The sequence below is a fragment of the Sebastes umbrosus genome, chromosome 12 (assembly GCF_015220745.1).
Source record: "Sebastes umbrosus isolate fSebUmb1 chromosome 12, fSebUmb1.pri, whole genome shotgun sequence".
NCBI classification, from domain to species: domain Eukaryota; kingdom Metazoa; phylum Chordata; class Actinopteri; order Perciformes; family Sebastidae; genus Sebastes; species Sebastes umbrosus.
This window is the reverse complement of record NC_051280.1, coordinates 33,300,340-33,317,117: the sequence shown is the minus strand read 5'-3', so window position 1 is coordinate 33,317,117 and position 16,778 is coordinate 33,300,340. Positions and strand designations below refer to the sequence as shown.

The window sequence follows — 16,778 nt, the reverse complement described above, 5'->3', positions numbered from 1 at the left end:
GAAGATAAAATCCAAGTCAATCTCTCAGATTAAGATCAACATGATCCAGAGAAAGGTTTATGTCAGAGTTCAATCCACCGTCTGAACTCGAGAGAAAGCAGTGTTAACGTCTGGAAAGCCGTGAGCGTCGAGGCTGGAGTGTCCGGATGCTGAGGCTGGATTCTGAGCTGCGCAGCCGGTCCGACTGGTTGTCAGCCGCCTCGGGGCGTCAGGCTGTCAGCTGTAATTTACAGGTTAAACTCGGAACACCCGATGAGTGCTATGGGGCCTATGGAGCTGCTGGTATGTGCAGCTGATTCCTCTCAACCTGCTGCGGCGTTAACACGCATTGTTGTCGTGCACAAACCAGAAAAACGGTTTATGTTTTTCTGTTCATGACATTCGTGATCCGGGTCTCTTCTGAAGGGCTAACTGGAGTTTACACCAAACTTCCCTTTCCTGGGCCACATTAATCAGCTCTGACTGGGGGATTCCGAGGCGTTCCCACGCCAGTGTGGAGATATAATCTCTCCACCTAGTCCTGGGTCTTCCCCGTGGCCTCCCTAGAGGGCATCCTTACTAGATGCCCGAACCACCTCAGCTGGCTCCTTTCAACGCAAAGGAGTAGCGGCTCTACTCCGAGTCGGCTTGGAAAGGCCTCCGTCTCTCTCCCCGCCGGGGAGGAACGGGGCTCCCTGGTCCTGGTGCGACTGTCGACCGGGGCGGACTGACCTCAGTGCACGCCCGCTCGTCCCCCCAGGGCGTGGCTCGGCCCACGTAAAAGGCGCCAGGGGTCTGCGGGGATGTCGGCAACCCAGCCGACCCGTCTTGAAACACGGACCAAGGAGTCTAACGCACGCGCGAGTCAGAGGGTGCAAGCAGAACCACGTGGCGCAATGAAAGTGAAGGCTGGCGTGCGCTGAGGTGGGATCCCGGCCCAGAGGGGTTGGGCGCACCAGCGGCCCGTCTCGCCCGCACCGTTGAGGAGGTGGAGCGCGTGGACCCGAAAGATGGTGATGGGAGGTTAATGTCACGCTGCTGTAACGTGGTATCGGTGCCGTTTTGCGAGTAAGAATACATGAGCACAGTATCGGACCCGATGATCTCTAATTAGAATACTATAATATAATACAGATTATTCTGCATAATGAGTCGTTTTTGGTACTTTAAGTACATTTTAATACAGAGTATTTATAGTATCTGATTACTCCTCCCACCGCTGCAGAGAGTACATGCATTTATATACATTTTTAGAAAGAATAAAATAGTGATTATTATTTATGATTTTGTCCCAAAGTTGAACGCGATTAACGCAGTTATTCTACGTCACAGTCAGACGGTTCTTTTTATTATCAAAATAAATAGTTTTAAGGTGGATTTCTCTTTAACTTCCAGTTTAACTGTCCTGTCTGATAATAATAATGATGTTTCTGCTCCACTGGAGACGGAGAGGACAGATAGAGTGTGAAGTGAGACAGACTTTGGACTCATGATGATCAAACATTAACCTGTCACCAACCATAAAGCCATAAAACACAGAACAACTCACAGAAACCTGCCAACCGACCGTCTGCTTCAGTTTCAGCCTGAAACCATCAGACACAATAACACACCTGCCGAAATAATGGCCAACATATATCCAATGGTTTTATCCCTTTACTCGTTTATTCATTCAAATTCCACGTTTCAAAACGAGAAGCTTGAGCTGCTTTAACTTTTCCACAATCAATTTGACAGGAAATGAAAAGGAAGTCGTGGTAAACGGCGGTTAAATAAGTTAAATTCATCATATCTTCCAAACATCTATAACCTTCAGACTAACTTCTAGACTGATGAAGAAGTTATGTCATCAGTTGACATCATTTCTCTCCTGATTGTTCCACAGCCTCCGTCCTTTCTACGCTTCATTGTCTATGTCAGCGGCCGTGCAGCAATGCATTCTGGTAGCGTGGCGGTGCGATTCGAGAGACGGGTCGTCATGGTTCGTGTCCACAGGGGCGTTTTTATCGCCTCGCTTCCCCGCATTGGACGCTTGATGGGATGCCACAAGACACGAGGCTCCTGATTGGACGAGCGCTTTCCCTCCGTGGGCTGCCGCTCCCAGTTTTGAAACCAGAACCAACATGGCGGCTCGTTTGGAAACTTTCTTCTCTTAAATACGAAACACATCTAATCCTGCAGTTGATGAATCTGTCTTTATTTTAGATCAACAACGGTTAGTTTTAAAAGTTTCTAGGGAGTTTCCAGAGGCGGTGAGTCGCGTCGGACGCCCCTGATCTGCATAAAGTAGCCTAGACCTCGACTTTATGCAAATGAGGACCGGCCAACGTGACGCCCCGTCTCTGGAATCGCACCGCCACGCTACCAGAATGCATTGCTGCACAGCTGCTTACATAGACAACGAATGGGAAGCGTGGAAAGGACGGAGGCTGTGGACACGTACCGTCACGTCGCCCGCTCCTACGCGACCCCCCGCCTCTGGAAACTCCCTAGAAACGTTTAAACTAACCGTTGTCGATCTAAATTACAGACAGATTCATCAACTGCAGGATTATTTCTCTCATAAAATGTTTTCAGAAACACATCTCAGTGAACTGTTGTCGTGAAATAAGAGAAGAAAGTTTCCAAGCGAGCAGCCATGTTGGTTCCGGTTTCAAAGCTGTGAGCAGCAGCCCACGGAGGGAAAGCGTTCGTCCAATCAGGTGTCTAGTTGTGGCCCACTGAGCGCCCAATGCTGGGAAACGAGGCGATCCTGTTGGTAGGTGTCCACAGAGGCGTTTTCATTGGACACAGCTGTAGGGAAACACCTGGAGTTCCTTATTTGGACATGAAAATGTTTATTGTCCGTCTACTTCCTGCTGTAGAGACCGACTTCTCCTTTTCTCAGTGTTCATGGCGAGTTGGCGGCGTCACTGGAGAATATGTGAAAGGTCAACTTCAGTTTGGGTGAAGCAGTAACGCTGCTGTTGTTTCACTTCCCTTCAACAACCATTTAAAAACAGAATAAAAGAAATGCTGAAACTGATGTTAGAAGCTAAACAACAATAAATGTTTATCTCCGTTTCATAGCAATAACTGCTGCCAGTTATTTCAGTTTCTATTTGAATCTTTTCAACTCTAATTTATTTGTTTGTTTTATTCATATAAGGGATATTTTAAGATGCTGCTCAGCACTGTGTGTCTAGTTGTTCTAGTGTATGAAGGTTTAGAACATGATGATAGAAGTATATGATGGTCATCCTCATGCTCTGTTAGGTCTCAGAAGTTGTTGCAGCAGTTTTTTGGGTTGATCCATCCATCCTCTGAATGCTCTAGGTCTCTAGTTTGATCCATCCATCCTCTGAATGCTCTAGGTCTCTAGTTTGATCCATCCATCCTCTGAATGCTCTAGGTCTCTAGTCTGATCCATCCATCCTCTGAATGCTCTAGGTCTCTAGTTTGATCCATCCATCCTCTGAATGCTCTAGGTCTCTAGTTTGATCCATCCATCCTCTGAATGCTCTAGGTCTCTAGTATGATCCATCCATCCTCTGAATGCTCTAGGTCTCTAGTTTGATCCATCCATCCTCTGAATGCTCTAGGTCTCTAGTTTGATCCATCCATCCTCTGAATGCTCTAGGTCTCTAGTCTGATCCATCCATCCTCTGAATGCTCTAGGTTTCTAGTTTGATCCATCCATCCTCTGAATGCTCTAGGTCTCTAGTTTGATCCATCCATCCTCTGAATGCTCTAGGTCTCTAGTCTGATCCATCCATCCTCTGAATGCTCTAGGTCTCTAGTTTGATCCATCCATCCTCTGAATGCTCTAGGTCTCTAGTTTGATCCATCCATCCTCTGAATGCTCTAGGTCTCTAGTCTGATCCATCCATCCTCTGAATGCTCTAGGTTTCTAGTTTGATCCATCCATCCTCTGAATGCTCTAGGTCTCTAGTTTGATCCATCCATCCTCTGAATGCTCTAGGTCTCTAGTTTGATCCATCCATCCTCTGAATGCTCTAGGTCTCTAGTTTGATCCATCCATCCTCTGAATGCTCTAGGTCTCTAGTCTGATCCATCCATCCTCTGAATGCTCTAGGTTTCTAGTTTGATCCATCCATCCTCTGAATGCTCTAGGTCTCTAGTTTGATCCATCCATCCTCTGAATGCTCTAGGTCTCTAGTTTGATCCATCCATCCTCTGAATGCTCTAGGTCTCTAGTCTGATCCATCCATCCTCTGAATGCTCTAGGTCTCTAGTTTGTGGCTGTAAAGTTTCATGAGGCTGTGATTATCCTAGAGGTCACCACAGGTCATTTTATACAGTGAGGTCAATGAAATGTCTCCTATGGGGACTAACATCATCACACATGAGTACAGTTGAGCTCATTGGATCCACCAGAGTCTCAGCTTTACAGTGAGACCCATAGAACCCATTTTCATTCACAAATCTGGAGGTCAGAGGTCAAGGTTTTTCCTTGACCAAGCATCGGTATTTGACAGCAACGTGTTGTTGCATTGGTTAGTTGAGGCGTGACGGAAGACTCACTGTCATCACGGTCATGATCAATACTGAGGTGGAGGCGGTGGGGGAATTACAGGGAGTGGCTCTGCAGCAGTTTATGGCCCCTGGCAGGATAAAGTCCTTCTGTTAGAGCCACAGACGTCACATTAACAACTGCAAGGAGACCAGAGCTGACTTCCCCCCCGTCTGGCTTCACCTGCGGAGACCGGGCCTCGTGACCATCTACCATTCCTGAAGGACTTCATTGTTCCGAGACTATATTTGTTTGCTGTTGGATCTCTCTGGAAAACGTTGCCATCATGTCGACGGCTGTGGAGGCGACCGGGTTCATCATGTGCATCATCAGCTGGCTGATCACCGGCGCGTCGCTGGCAAACGACTACTGGAAGCTTTCCACCGTGTCCGGCAGCGTCATCATCTCCCAGAGGCAGTTTGAGAACCTGTGGCACTCCTGCGCCGAGAACAGCGCCGGCATCGCCGAGTGCAGAGACTTTGAGTCGATGCTTGCCCTCCCCGGTAAGACGAGAGCACGCCGACACTGAGCTTTACATTTATAGGGTACGTAGGGGTTTCCTGTTAGAGCACGAAGAGCACAAATTGAAGACCTTTTGATACGTCATGAAGAAAAAAATGTTTTACGATTTCCAATAAAGCTTCTCTAAACTTTAGCTCTATGAGGTGGAAACTTTCAATGCTGAAAGATATAAAATAAAACAGGATATAAGGCGACATATTAAGACTTTTTAAGCGTGAAATGAGAGATAATCGGAGCCGGAGAAAGTGAAATTAAAAGACTTCTCGCTAAAGTTTAAATCATCCGTGACGTATTTAGGAAGGATTCTTTGAACCTACTGATTTATAAATTATATTATTGATTATTTGAGGTCGACTTCCTCGTATGAAAGCTGGTCAGGGTCATGTGGCACCGTTTCAGAAATACTCGTCCAAAGGCTGGTGGATTTACGGCCTGAAGTTTCCCGCCTGAACCAGAATGAAGGTCAGCGACGGGTTATAAAGAAAACTTTATTCACGACTTGATTTTTAACTTTATAGTAAATAATAGTTGAGTCAGTTTATCACTTGATTGTTTTTTTCCTCCTGTGACATGTCAAATAAGATTATCTTTTGGGCGCCATTTTGAGCGTCGTCCTCCACCGACAACGAAATGGAGGGAAACGCCTGACGAGCAAACAGAAAGAGAGAGAGAGAGAGAGAGAGAGAGAGAGAGAGAGAGAGAAAGAGAGAGAGAGACAGAGAGAGAGAGAGAGAGAGAGAGAGAGACCTTTATTTTCACTTCAGTTTGGCGTCATTCAGTTGAATCTGTTCTCATTCAGGTGAGACGTACATTTGGCTTTAAGACGTTATTTTATCATACAAGTAGGAGTGTCATTAAAAAGAATAAATCTGTAAAAGAATAAATAAGTAAATAAAAAAGTCAAAATATAAAAGATGCTTATAATTATCTTGTAGTATGTTAAATTTAAGGGGAGATTCTGGGTTCAAAAGGTTAACCAGTCTGCACATTTTTATGCCTAAGAAAAGCTGTAAAATTAGGAAAAGAAAAAGGAACAAATGGCATTATAAAAATAAATGAATTAAAATATATTATAATTTAAATATAGAAAAAAGGAGTAATTTATATGTAAAAAATAAATAAATCCATATTTAAAAAATATAAAGAAAAAATACATAGTATAAATAATAATAATGAAAATGCTTGTACTTATCTTTTATATTTTGTTATTTTTCTTTATATATATATATATATATTTGCAAATAAATTACTCTTTTTGAATAGAAATAATGCAATTTATATGCAATAAATAAATAAATTATAAAAAGATAATTATAACCATTTGATTTATTTTCACATCTATTTTTATACATTTATTTCTGTATATTTTTTTTAAATACATTTATTTTATAATGCCATTAATTTATTAATCCCTTTATTTTTCCTTTTCCTAATTTCACAGCTTTTCTTAGGCAAGAAAATGGCAAACTGGTTAAAGTTTTGAACACAGGATATCCGCTTAAATTAAACCTGAAGTTATTTTAACATACTTTTATATAATTAAACAAAAGACTCCCTGTTTTTTTTGTTTTCTTTTAATCAAATTCAGATGATTCAGATTCATGATTTGATGCACAAGAAGAGATGTTGAATATTACCGGTCGATGTGATTATTTCACTGTATGATTCACTGTCACCAGTTTACTGTCCTGAAACTCTGTGAGGCTCATAAAGAGGAGCGGCAGGTTTTTATGATCATTAGAGGTCAATATCTTGTCAATAAATTACTACACAGCTGTAAAACACGCACACACATATAATGCCACTTCCATTTCCTCCTCCTCCTTTACGTCTTCTTCTTCAATTTAAATTCATGAATTATTTTTTTCTCAAGTTATTTTTGTAGATAAAAAAAGACCCGTTACACTTTAGGACAGAAAAATGATTAATGATTACAGTTTAAAATGCAAAAACAGGTGAACGTCTTGAAACCTATTGTACTTATTAAATATGTCTAGTTTAAATTTATATTGTCAATATACACTCGTTACATGCGTAGTTCACAGGAAGTAAGGTTTAGGCAGCACAATAGGGTTAGGTAACGGTCGTGGTTGACGTTAACTTCACTGACTAGCGACTCACACGACTGACAATACCGAAGAGTTACAACGACTAACGTTACTTTTAGCCTCACACGGGGCACCAATAGTGGTCTCCTGTTTGAATGTCTTGTGCTTGTTTGACCCGTCCACCTCCCCTCCCGGTCCACGTGAACGGACTCTCACTCTCTTAATACTACGTCACCGCTGCGATCGCCGAGTAACGCTGCGGGTGGAGTTTACATTGGAGTTAGTTGAAAGCCCGGTTCATCCCTTACAGCCGCTAAAATGCGCCTCCGTACGTCGGTATCCGATGCCGAGGGGAGCTGACCGCTTGACGGGTTGGGAGTGAGAACGGGTTGTCCATATCAGATAATGGGCCGTGATCGGCCCGGCATATTTCAGGCTGCAGGAAATCTGTCCAAAGAGGAGGGGAACCAGAGGCCTGTACTACGAAGAGAGGTCAACATACCCAGAGTATCTTCTCCTGATCTGGCTTCACTAACTCTAACGACCGAGACAACCCAGGGTTTCTCCATCTGGCCATGAGCGCGTTCACATGAAAGGGGGCGGGGTTTGTCGCATACGACCAATCACAAACATGGACAAGTCTACTGTCAGCAGAGTGGCACATTTTACAAACTATAATATTAGACAAATACGAAGAAGTTAAACACTTAATCAGACTAAAAGTAACACAGTTGAAGCTGCCAAATGCAGGAAGAACAGCTGGCGAAAGAAGAAAATGTCGACGTGTGAAGCGTCCCCGTCTCCGGCGGTGTGAAACGGACTTGAGAGCAAGTAAAAAAAATAAATATAAAAACGTAATTCAAAGCGGTAAACACCCACAACATAAAATCCAGCTGTCCTTCCTGCATCTGTCAATTTAAACTGTGTTGTATTCAGTCTGGATTATGACTGTAACTTCTTCATATTTGTGTAATATTACCATACGATCTTCACACCGGGCTCTGATTGGTCGGTTGGCGTTGCTTTCATACGAGTTGATCTCTTATCTGGAACATATGGTGCCTTCAGATGAGCTTGTGTTTACAACATACGTGGCGTTCCATGTGGTTGAAGTCGTGAAGAACACCGCTGCTAAGCAATATTAACGTTACTGTCGGCGTCTAGAAGTCATGCAGGAAATGCAAAGACATAATGAGAGAGGAAGAAGATGAGTTCGATGGGAATATAAACATTTTCCTTGGACCAAGAAAAATAATATGCGACTAAAATTACAATAAATTAACTAATTATGCTTCCAAGGCCTCCGCCATCTCCGACAACGTCAACAAACACGTCACAACTCGTGAACTTCAGAAACTTTCCATTAACGAGGTCGTGAATATGGACTCTTCTGGGTGAACATGGTAAACACGACCATGTGTGATGGCACCAATAACCTGCTCCGGAGCAGGCCAGGTGTTCAGCATCCATTACCATGGCGATCTACCCGGTAAGAAGTTAACTCTGAAGTTACTTCGCTAACCGTAAAACCTGCTTCGTAGTAAAAAAATAAAAGTGAAACTCGTAGAATTTGGATAAAACCACAAATATGTTCTACGAGGTCGGTTTTTGTTTTTTAGTATTTCCAGATGTGATGGTTCTGAGTGATGTTTAAAAGGTGCAGTTTACAGATGTTTACTATTCATGACTTCAGGCTGAGGTCATTTTAGAAACATCTGTCTCTATCAGGCCGGCGGTTTCTTTACTTCTTTTCCGTCCCTGCAGCTCACATTCAGGCGTGTCGCGCTCTGATGATCCTGTCTCTGCTGCTCGGCCTCGGCTCCATGATCGTGTCCCTGCTCGGGCTGAAGTGCATTAAGATCGGCTCGGCTACCGAACAAACCAAGGCCAAGGTCGCCATCACCGGGGGCGTCCTGAGCATGCTCGCTGGTGAGTTTTCTTTTTCAAAATGACCACAATCACCAAAAGATAGAGTTTATTCTATCGTACATATATTTCACATGTATGTAATAAAACAATGGGAAAATACAGCTGTGAAATTACCATTTGGAGTGCCATAAAAAAGAATAATCTATAAAACAAAATAAGAAAATAAATGTGCAAATATAAAGAGAAATAAAATATAAAAGAATTATAAGCTTTTTAATTTATTTTTCATATTTATTTGTTCATTTATTTCTGTATTTTTAAAAAATATATATATTCATTTATTTTTTGCATATAAATTACAATTCTTTTTCTGTATATTTAATTTTTTATTTTATTTATTTATTTAATTTATGATGTAATTTATTTGTTTATTTTCCTCCGTCTTTTCTTAGTTTCACAGCTTTTCTTAGTCATAAAAATGGCAGACCGGTTAACCTTTTGAAAAAAGATTTTCCCTCAAACATACTTTTATATAATTAAACATAAGGCACTGGAAGGCTTTTAATTTGAAATACGGGGATGTGTTGTGTTCGGTATTTCTTAACTTTAATTATTAGATTTTCGTCAGGTTTATAACAACATCTTAATTCAATAATAATTGTATGATAGGAACAGAGCGTCAGTAGAGCATTTCATGTTGTAAACCATTGTTTATTATTATATAATGAAATTAACTGCTTATGGTTTTAGTCCAAAAGCAATCAATAGGATGAGGAGCTATTTATTCAATAGGATGCAATCTGTGTTTTTTAATGGTAGTTTTTCCTCCCCTAAACACTTAAAGTGTGGCGTGCCTCAGGGAAACTGCCTTGAGCCGCTACTCTTTTCAATATTTACCGATGTGCGTTGTGTGTTGCAGGTCTGTGCTGCATGATAGCGGTTTCCTGGTACGCCTACAGAGTGGTGGAGGACTTCCACAACCCGTTCTTTGGTGGAGTGAAGTGAGTTCAAACACAACGTCCGTCAAAAGTTCAGTTTGATCCATCACACAGGGACCGACAGCATTAAATTATAACTAATAATAAACTGTTTTCAGCCAGAGCATAACCAAAGGCTTAACATGACAAGTATTTAATTTAATATTAAAGAGATAACTCTAAATGTTAGGAAGAAATACATTCAGAATTTAAGAGATAACAACTCATATTCCATGGCATTATTTTAATGCATTGGTCGTTCACTAATTATTTATCATTTTACACCATTTAATTTGGGATATATTTATTTATTAGTCAGGGACGGTATCAGGAGATGTAGCCAGCTACTAGAACAGTTCTACTCTGTTCTACTCTCTATGCCTTTTAAAATAGTAGAGTAAATAATCAATGAAATATAGTTTTTTATCCTCCATCAGTCCTTCAGAAGGAACTTTTATTCTTTTATTCTCCCTCGGATCATCTTCTGGTTATTGTGGCGGTTGTTTGTCAGGGTGGTGTGTGTTTGTCGTTTGTTTTACTCTGTGGTGTGTGTTTGTCGGTAGTTTTACTCTATGGTGTGTGTTTGTCGGTAGTTTTACTCTATGGTGTGTGTTTGTCGGTAGTTTTACTCTGTGGTGTGTGTTTGTCGGTAGTTTTACTCTGTGGTGTGTATTTGTCGGTTATTTACTCTGTGTCATGTGTATTTGTCGTTTGTTTTACTCTGTGTCATGCATTTGTCTTTTGTTTTACTCCGTCGTGTGTATTTGTCGGTTATTTACTCTGTGTCGTGTGTATTTGTCGGTAGTTTTACTCTGTGTCGTGTGTATTTGTTGGTAGTTTAACTCTGTGTTGTGTGCATTTGTCAGTAGTTTTACTCTGTGTTGTGTGTATTTGTCGGTAGTTTTACTCTGTGTTGTGTGCATTTGTCAGTAGTTTTACTCTGTGTTGTGTGCATTTGTCAGTAGTTTTACTCTGTGTTGTGTGTAATTGTTGGTAGTTTTACTCTGTGTGGTGTGTATTTGTCAGTAGATTTACTCTGTGTCTTGTGTATTTGTTGGTAGTTTTAATCTGTGTCGTGTGTATTTGTTTGTAGTTTTACTCTGTGTGGTATTTTCTTTGTCAGTAGTTTTACTCTGTGTGGTATTTTCTTTGTCAGTAGTTTTACTCTGTGTGGTATTTTCTTTGTCAGTAGTTTTACTCTGTGTGGTATTTTCTTTGTCAGTAGTTTTACTCTGTGTGGTATTTTCTTTGTCAGTAGTTTTACTCTGTGTGGTATTTTCTTTGTCAGTAGTTTTACTCTGTGTCGTGTGTATTTGTCAGTAGTTTTACTCTGTGTGGTATTTTCTTTGTCAGTAGTTTTACTCTGTGTCGTGTGTATTTGTCAGTAGTTTTACTCTGTGTGGTATTTTCTTTGTCAGTAGTTTTACTCTGTGTGGTATTTTCTTTGTCAGTAGTTTTACTCTGTGTCGTGTGTATTTGTCAGTAGTTTTACTCTGTGTGGTATTTTCTTTGTCAGTAGTTTTACTCTGTGTGGTATTTTCTTTGTCAGTAGTTTTACTCTGTGTCGTGTGTATTTGTCAGTAGTTTTACTCTGTGTGGTATTTTCTTTGTCAGTAGTTTTACTCTGTGTGGTATTTTCTTTGTCAGTAGTTTTACTCTGTGTGGTATTTTCTTTGTCAGTAGTTTTACTCTGTGTGGTATTTTCTTTGTCAGTAGTTTTACTCTGTGTGGTATTTTCTTTGTCAGTAGTTTTACTCTGTGTGGTATTTTCTTTGTCAGTAGTTTTACTCTGTGTGGTATTTTCTTTGTCAGTAGTTTTACTCTGTGTCGTGTGTATTTGTCAGTAGTTTTACTCTGTGTGGTATTTTCTTTGTCAGTAGTTTTACTCTGTGTCGTGTGTATTTGTCAGTAGTTTTACTCTGTGTGGTATTTTCTTTGTCAGTAGTTTTACTCTGTGTCGTGTGTATTTGTCAGTAGTTTTACTCTGTGTGGTATTTTCTTTGTCAGTAGTTTTACTCTGTGTGGTATTTTCTTTGTCAGTAGTTTTACTCTGTGTCGTGTGTATTTGTCAGTAGTTTTACTCTGTGTGGTATTTTCTTTGTCAGTAGTTTTACTCTGTGTGGTATTTTCTTTGTCAGTAGTTTTACTCTGTGTGGTATTTTCTTTGTCAGTAGTTTTACTCTGTGTGGTATTTTCTTTGTCAGTAGTTTTACTCTGTGTCGTGTGTATTTGTTGGTAGTTTTACTCTGTGTGGTATTTTCTTTGTCAGTAGTTTTACTCTGTGTGGTATTTTCTTTGTCAGTAGTTTTACTCTGTGTCGTGTGTATTTGTTGGTAGTTTTACTCTGTGTGGTATTTTCTTTGTCAGTAGTTTTACTCTGTGTCGTGTGTATTTGTTGGTAGTTTTACTCTGTGTGGTATTTTCTTTGTCAGTAGTTTTACTCTGTGTGGTATTTTCTTTGTCAGTAGTTTTACTCTGTGTCGTGTGTATTTGTTGGTAGTTTTACTCTGTGTGGTATTTTCTTTGTCAGTAGTTTTACTCTGTGTCGTGTGTGTCTGCAGGTTCGAGCTGAGTACCGGCCTCTACATGGGATGGGGTGCAGCCTCTCTGTCCATACTGGGTGGAGCTTTTCTCTGCTCCGCTTGTAAGAGAGCGTCCCCTGAAGGCAAGAAAGGGTAAGTGCTGCACACCTGAAGAGTTACACCTGTAACCACACCTGACAGTGATGTCACGGTGTACTGGAGTACTTAGTACTTACTTAGTTTACGTACTTATTTCAAGCCTAACCGTGACCTTTACCCTGAACTGCGGACATTTGCGTTGCGTTCAAATGACACGTGAAAATGCTAAACTGCGGTATACGTCCGTGTAATGGCATGGCGTTCCCGTGAGACCGGGTTGGCCATCCCGTGTGATCGACTGAGCTGCCAGCAGCCAATCGGGAGAGACGATTTTATAAGTGAATAATGAGCAGCATGCGTATGTTTTTTTAAAAATGTAATCATGAGATTGAGATGTGATTTAATTAATCTGTATGTATGTTTTATTTTATCAGTTATGTATTTGCTGGCTTTTTAAATTTTTTTTATCTTTATTTATTTATTTTGATTTTGGTTATTTGCATTATATATATTTTTTATTTTTTTATTTATCAATAATATTTTTTAATTAATTTAATTTTGAACCATCATTCCCTGTGTAGATATGTTATTATATGTCATTTTGTCCAGGCAGTGGGGTATTTGGGAGAAAAAGTTTTAAATATCTGTGAATAATATTCTTTTTCTTAAATAAAAATATTATTAAAAAAATAATTATAAGATTAATGTAGCTGTTGGAGGAGGCGAGTGTTGGACTGTAACTGTGCGGAGGACATAGATATATAAATATATATATATATATATACATATTTCTCAAAATTGCCGTGACTTTTATAGAACAGTTTTGAGTCTGACTTCTTCTCTCTCGTTTTGCAGCGGTTACTATGGAAACAAGCCACCGAGGGTCTACACGGCTACAGCCAAGTCTGAACCAGATTCAGCCAGAGCTTACGTCTAAACACACACATCTGTACACGTTTAAGGACACTGTATGGGCTAAACTAGTCGGTATATAAGGAGACCAGCTGTTTGTCCCCACAGTGTGATGATTGCTGTAAACACACCTCGTCTGCTGACCGATGTCTGATTAAACACGGACGTCTAGTTCTGTTTCTGTCCTGTTCAAATATTTGCTTATTTTTTTAAAGAGTTTTTTTTGACGTGAAATCTTAAATCTAAATCTAGAGGATGCATAAAGATTAGTAGATGATTGTTATTGATTGTTTAATTCTGTTTGGAGTTTATTACTATCTGAATAAAGTTTGTATTACATAATAAATTAGTTTTTTTTTGGTTTGTTTGATTTTAAAGGTGAAATTGAAATTAGGGCTGTCAATCAATTAAAATATTTAATCACAAATTAATCACAGTTTTTTATCTGTTCAAAATGTACCTTTAATATATATATATATATATATACAAATAGAAATACCTTAAAATATATAAATACAAAAATAAATATAAAAAACAAATAGATAAATAGATATGAAAAATAAAAATTGAAAGGAAAAATGAATAGATTATTAATATTAAAAAATTAAAATCAAAATTCAAAAATAGATAAATACACTGAAAAATGTAAATGAAAAAATAAAAATGGAAAATAAGAAAATAGACGAATAAATGTAAAAATAAATGAAAATGGAAAAAAAAAAAAAAAAGTATATGTGTTGGGCTGTCAATCGCTTAAGATAGTTAATCGTGATTAATGGCACATTTTTTATCTGTTCAAAATTAACCTCAAAGGGAGATTTGTCAAGTATTTAATCCTCTTATCAACATGGGAGTGGACAAATATGCTGCTTTATGTAAATGTATGTATATATTTATTATTATAAATCAATTAACAACACAAAACAATGACAGATATTGTGCAGAAACCCTCACAGGTACTGCATTTAGCATAAAACAATATGCTCAAACTGCATGTGATTATCATAAAGTGGGCATGTCTGTAAAGGGGAGACTCGTGGGTACCCATAAAACCCATTTACATTCACTGATCTTGAGGTCAGAGGTCAAGGGACCCCTTTGTAAATGGACATGACAAATTTGCCTAGCCAAAAATGTAGTGTAAGTTTGGAGCGTTATTTAACCTCCTTCATGACCAGCTAGTCTGACATGGTTGGTACCGATGGATTCATCAGGTTTTCTAGTTTCAGATGATACCAGTATCTTCACTCTAGCTTTAAAACTGAATACTATAATATTAGACATCACTGATGCAGCTCCATCTTTGTTTTTGCCATGTGCATAAACAACCGTATCATCGGCGTACATCTGAATGTTGACGTCAGAGCAAACCGATGGTAGATCATCTATGTTTGGAGTATTATTTAACCTCCTTCATGACCAGCTAGTATGACCTGGTTGGTACCGATGGATTCATCAGGTTTTAAAGTTTACTATGATACCAGTATCTTCACTCTAGCTTTAAAACTGAGCTGTTACGACCTCCGAAAGGTGAAATGTTGACAAAAGCATAAACAAACACTTAAAAATGTCCTCATATCTGGTTGCTACTACATATCGGTGTGGCTTAAAGTAAAGTTAGGAGACCACACGCGTTTGTTCCTGCATGTACATACTGTTATATGTTATCTCTGTGTGTGTGTGTGTGTGTGTGTGTGTGTGTGTGTGTGTGTGCTGTAATCTCCTGTGTAATAATAATGATGATTAATGCGCTGCAGGGCAGTAATCCATCTATGTCTGTTCCCCTGCTGACAGGCAGAACGGTGGATTAACGCTCCACAGCATCACCGGGTCTATCTATAGAGACCGTAGACCGGATCAGACCTGCTGCTGCTGCTGCTGCTCAACCTTCAGCTGTCTCCGGACCGACTCCGCCCGGATGTCACAAGTCTGAACGCCGCTTCGTTTTTCTGCCTGTTCACGCTCATTTTATTAAACAAACACACGTCAAATGATCATTTATGGTTTTAAATGAAATCTGAACAGTAGAATAATCCCTCCAGATCTGATTGGGAAAGAGTTCCTCCTACAGGATTCAAGAGATCCACCTCAAAGTCAGGCAGCAGAACCTCAACACCTTCACGATGCACGCCGTTGTTGTGGCGGCGCGGCGGATTTGAATATTTCTGCATGACCCTGGAGGCTGTTGTAACTTCACTATACATAGTCCCATCTGCCCCAAATATCACAAGCTTGATAATAGTCCCGGCCTGAAGACATATACGTTCCATTATGAGTGATAGTCATAGCGCCCCCTACTCGCAACAGGAAATGGTTCTATACTGCCACCCACCCTCATAGAAGTGCCTTCTAAGGATGCCCCACATGTTCTCAGCAGGTCATTTCCAGCGCCACGCGCTCAACGCAGGAAACACTCTCTAACTGTTGAGTGCATGGACCAGCTTCCCCCGACGTACGCAAAGGGGCAAGGACCCATTCAACGCTGCTTGCAGCTTTTATTTATTTATTATTATTATTACTAGTATTACTGTTATTATTATATTATTATTTTATTATTATTACTAGTATTATTATTATATTATTATTATTATTATTATTATTATTATTATTATTATTATTATTATTATTATTATTATTATTATTTACCTTTTTTGTTGGGTGATAACATTGGCATTTTTTGCAGAAATTTTTTTTTTTGTTCGTTTGTTTTTAAATATTAGCTACTGCCGAGATTTTTTTACTTCAACAATACTTTCTTCAAGCATTTGTTCAGGCATTATTTATTTATTTATTATTAATACTTCTACAATTATTACTATTATTATTATTATTATTATTTATTTACCCTTTTTGTTGGGTGATAACATTGGCATTTTTTGCAGAAAGAATTATATTTTTTTTGTTTGTTTTTAAATATTAGATACTGCCAATATATTTTTTACTTCAACAATAATTTCTTCGAGCGTTTGTTGACGCATTATTTATTTATTTATTTATTTATTTATTTATTTGTTTATTTATTTATCTATCCATCTATCTATTTATCTATTTATTTATTTATTCATTATTATTATTAGTTTACCTCGTTTGTTGGGGGATATCATTGTATTTTTTGCAGCATATTTGCTGTTTGTATTCATTGTTTTAATGTAGCTGTGTGTTCTCCATCCTTCCCTCTCTTTAATCTGACCCTGTTGTGCTGACTGAGGGGGAACCAGCTTCAATCCTCTCAGTCGGCTCGTCCACAGGAAGTCTGTCTGTCTGTCTGTCTGTCTGTCTGGATGTTGTGGTTTGTAGAGGAGGAGGAGGAGGAGGAGGAGGAGGAGGAGGAGGAGGA

General features: G+C 39.4%; 2 protein-coding genes across 2 annotated transcripts in view; both read left to right on the top strand.

Moving 5' to 3' along the window:
* LOC119499314 overlaps positions 1-16,778 on the top strand; it is an 843,332-nt gene that overhangs the window by 737,318 nt on the left and 89,236 nt on the right. The gene's annotated exons all lie outside the window — the stretch shown is intronic.
* On the top strand, positions 4,644-13,775 carry cldn15la (claudin 15-like a). Its single transcript, XM_037787462.1, has 5 exons — positions 4,644-4,995; positions 8,827-8,991; positions 9,851-9,932; positions 12,470-12,583; positions 13,385-13,775. The coding sequence occupies exons 1-5, from the start codon at positions 4,779-4,781 to the stop codon at positions 13,464-13,466; spliced, it is 660 nt and encodes a 219-aa protein (XP_037643390.1). The 5' UTR covers positions 4,644-4,778; the 3' UTR covers positions 13,467-13,775.

Excerpts from the sequence above, each read along its gene's own strand:
- cldn15la (XM_037787462.1), top strand. The coding sequence starts at position 4,779 with ATGTCGACGGCTGTGGAGGCGACCGGGTTCATCATGTGCATCATCAGC. Across the intron at positions 8,992-9,850 it reads CGTCCTGAGCATGCTCGCTG|GTCTGTGCTGCATGATAGCG; the intron begins GTGAGTTTTCTT and ends TGTGTGTTGCAG. Across the intron at positions 12,584-13,384 it reads TCCCCTGAAGGCAAGAAAGG|CGGTTACTATGGAAACAAGC; the intron begins GTAAGTGCTGCA and ends CTCGTTTTGCAG.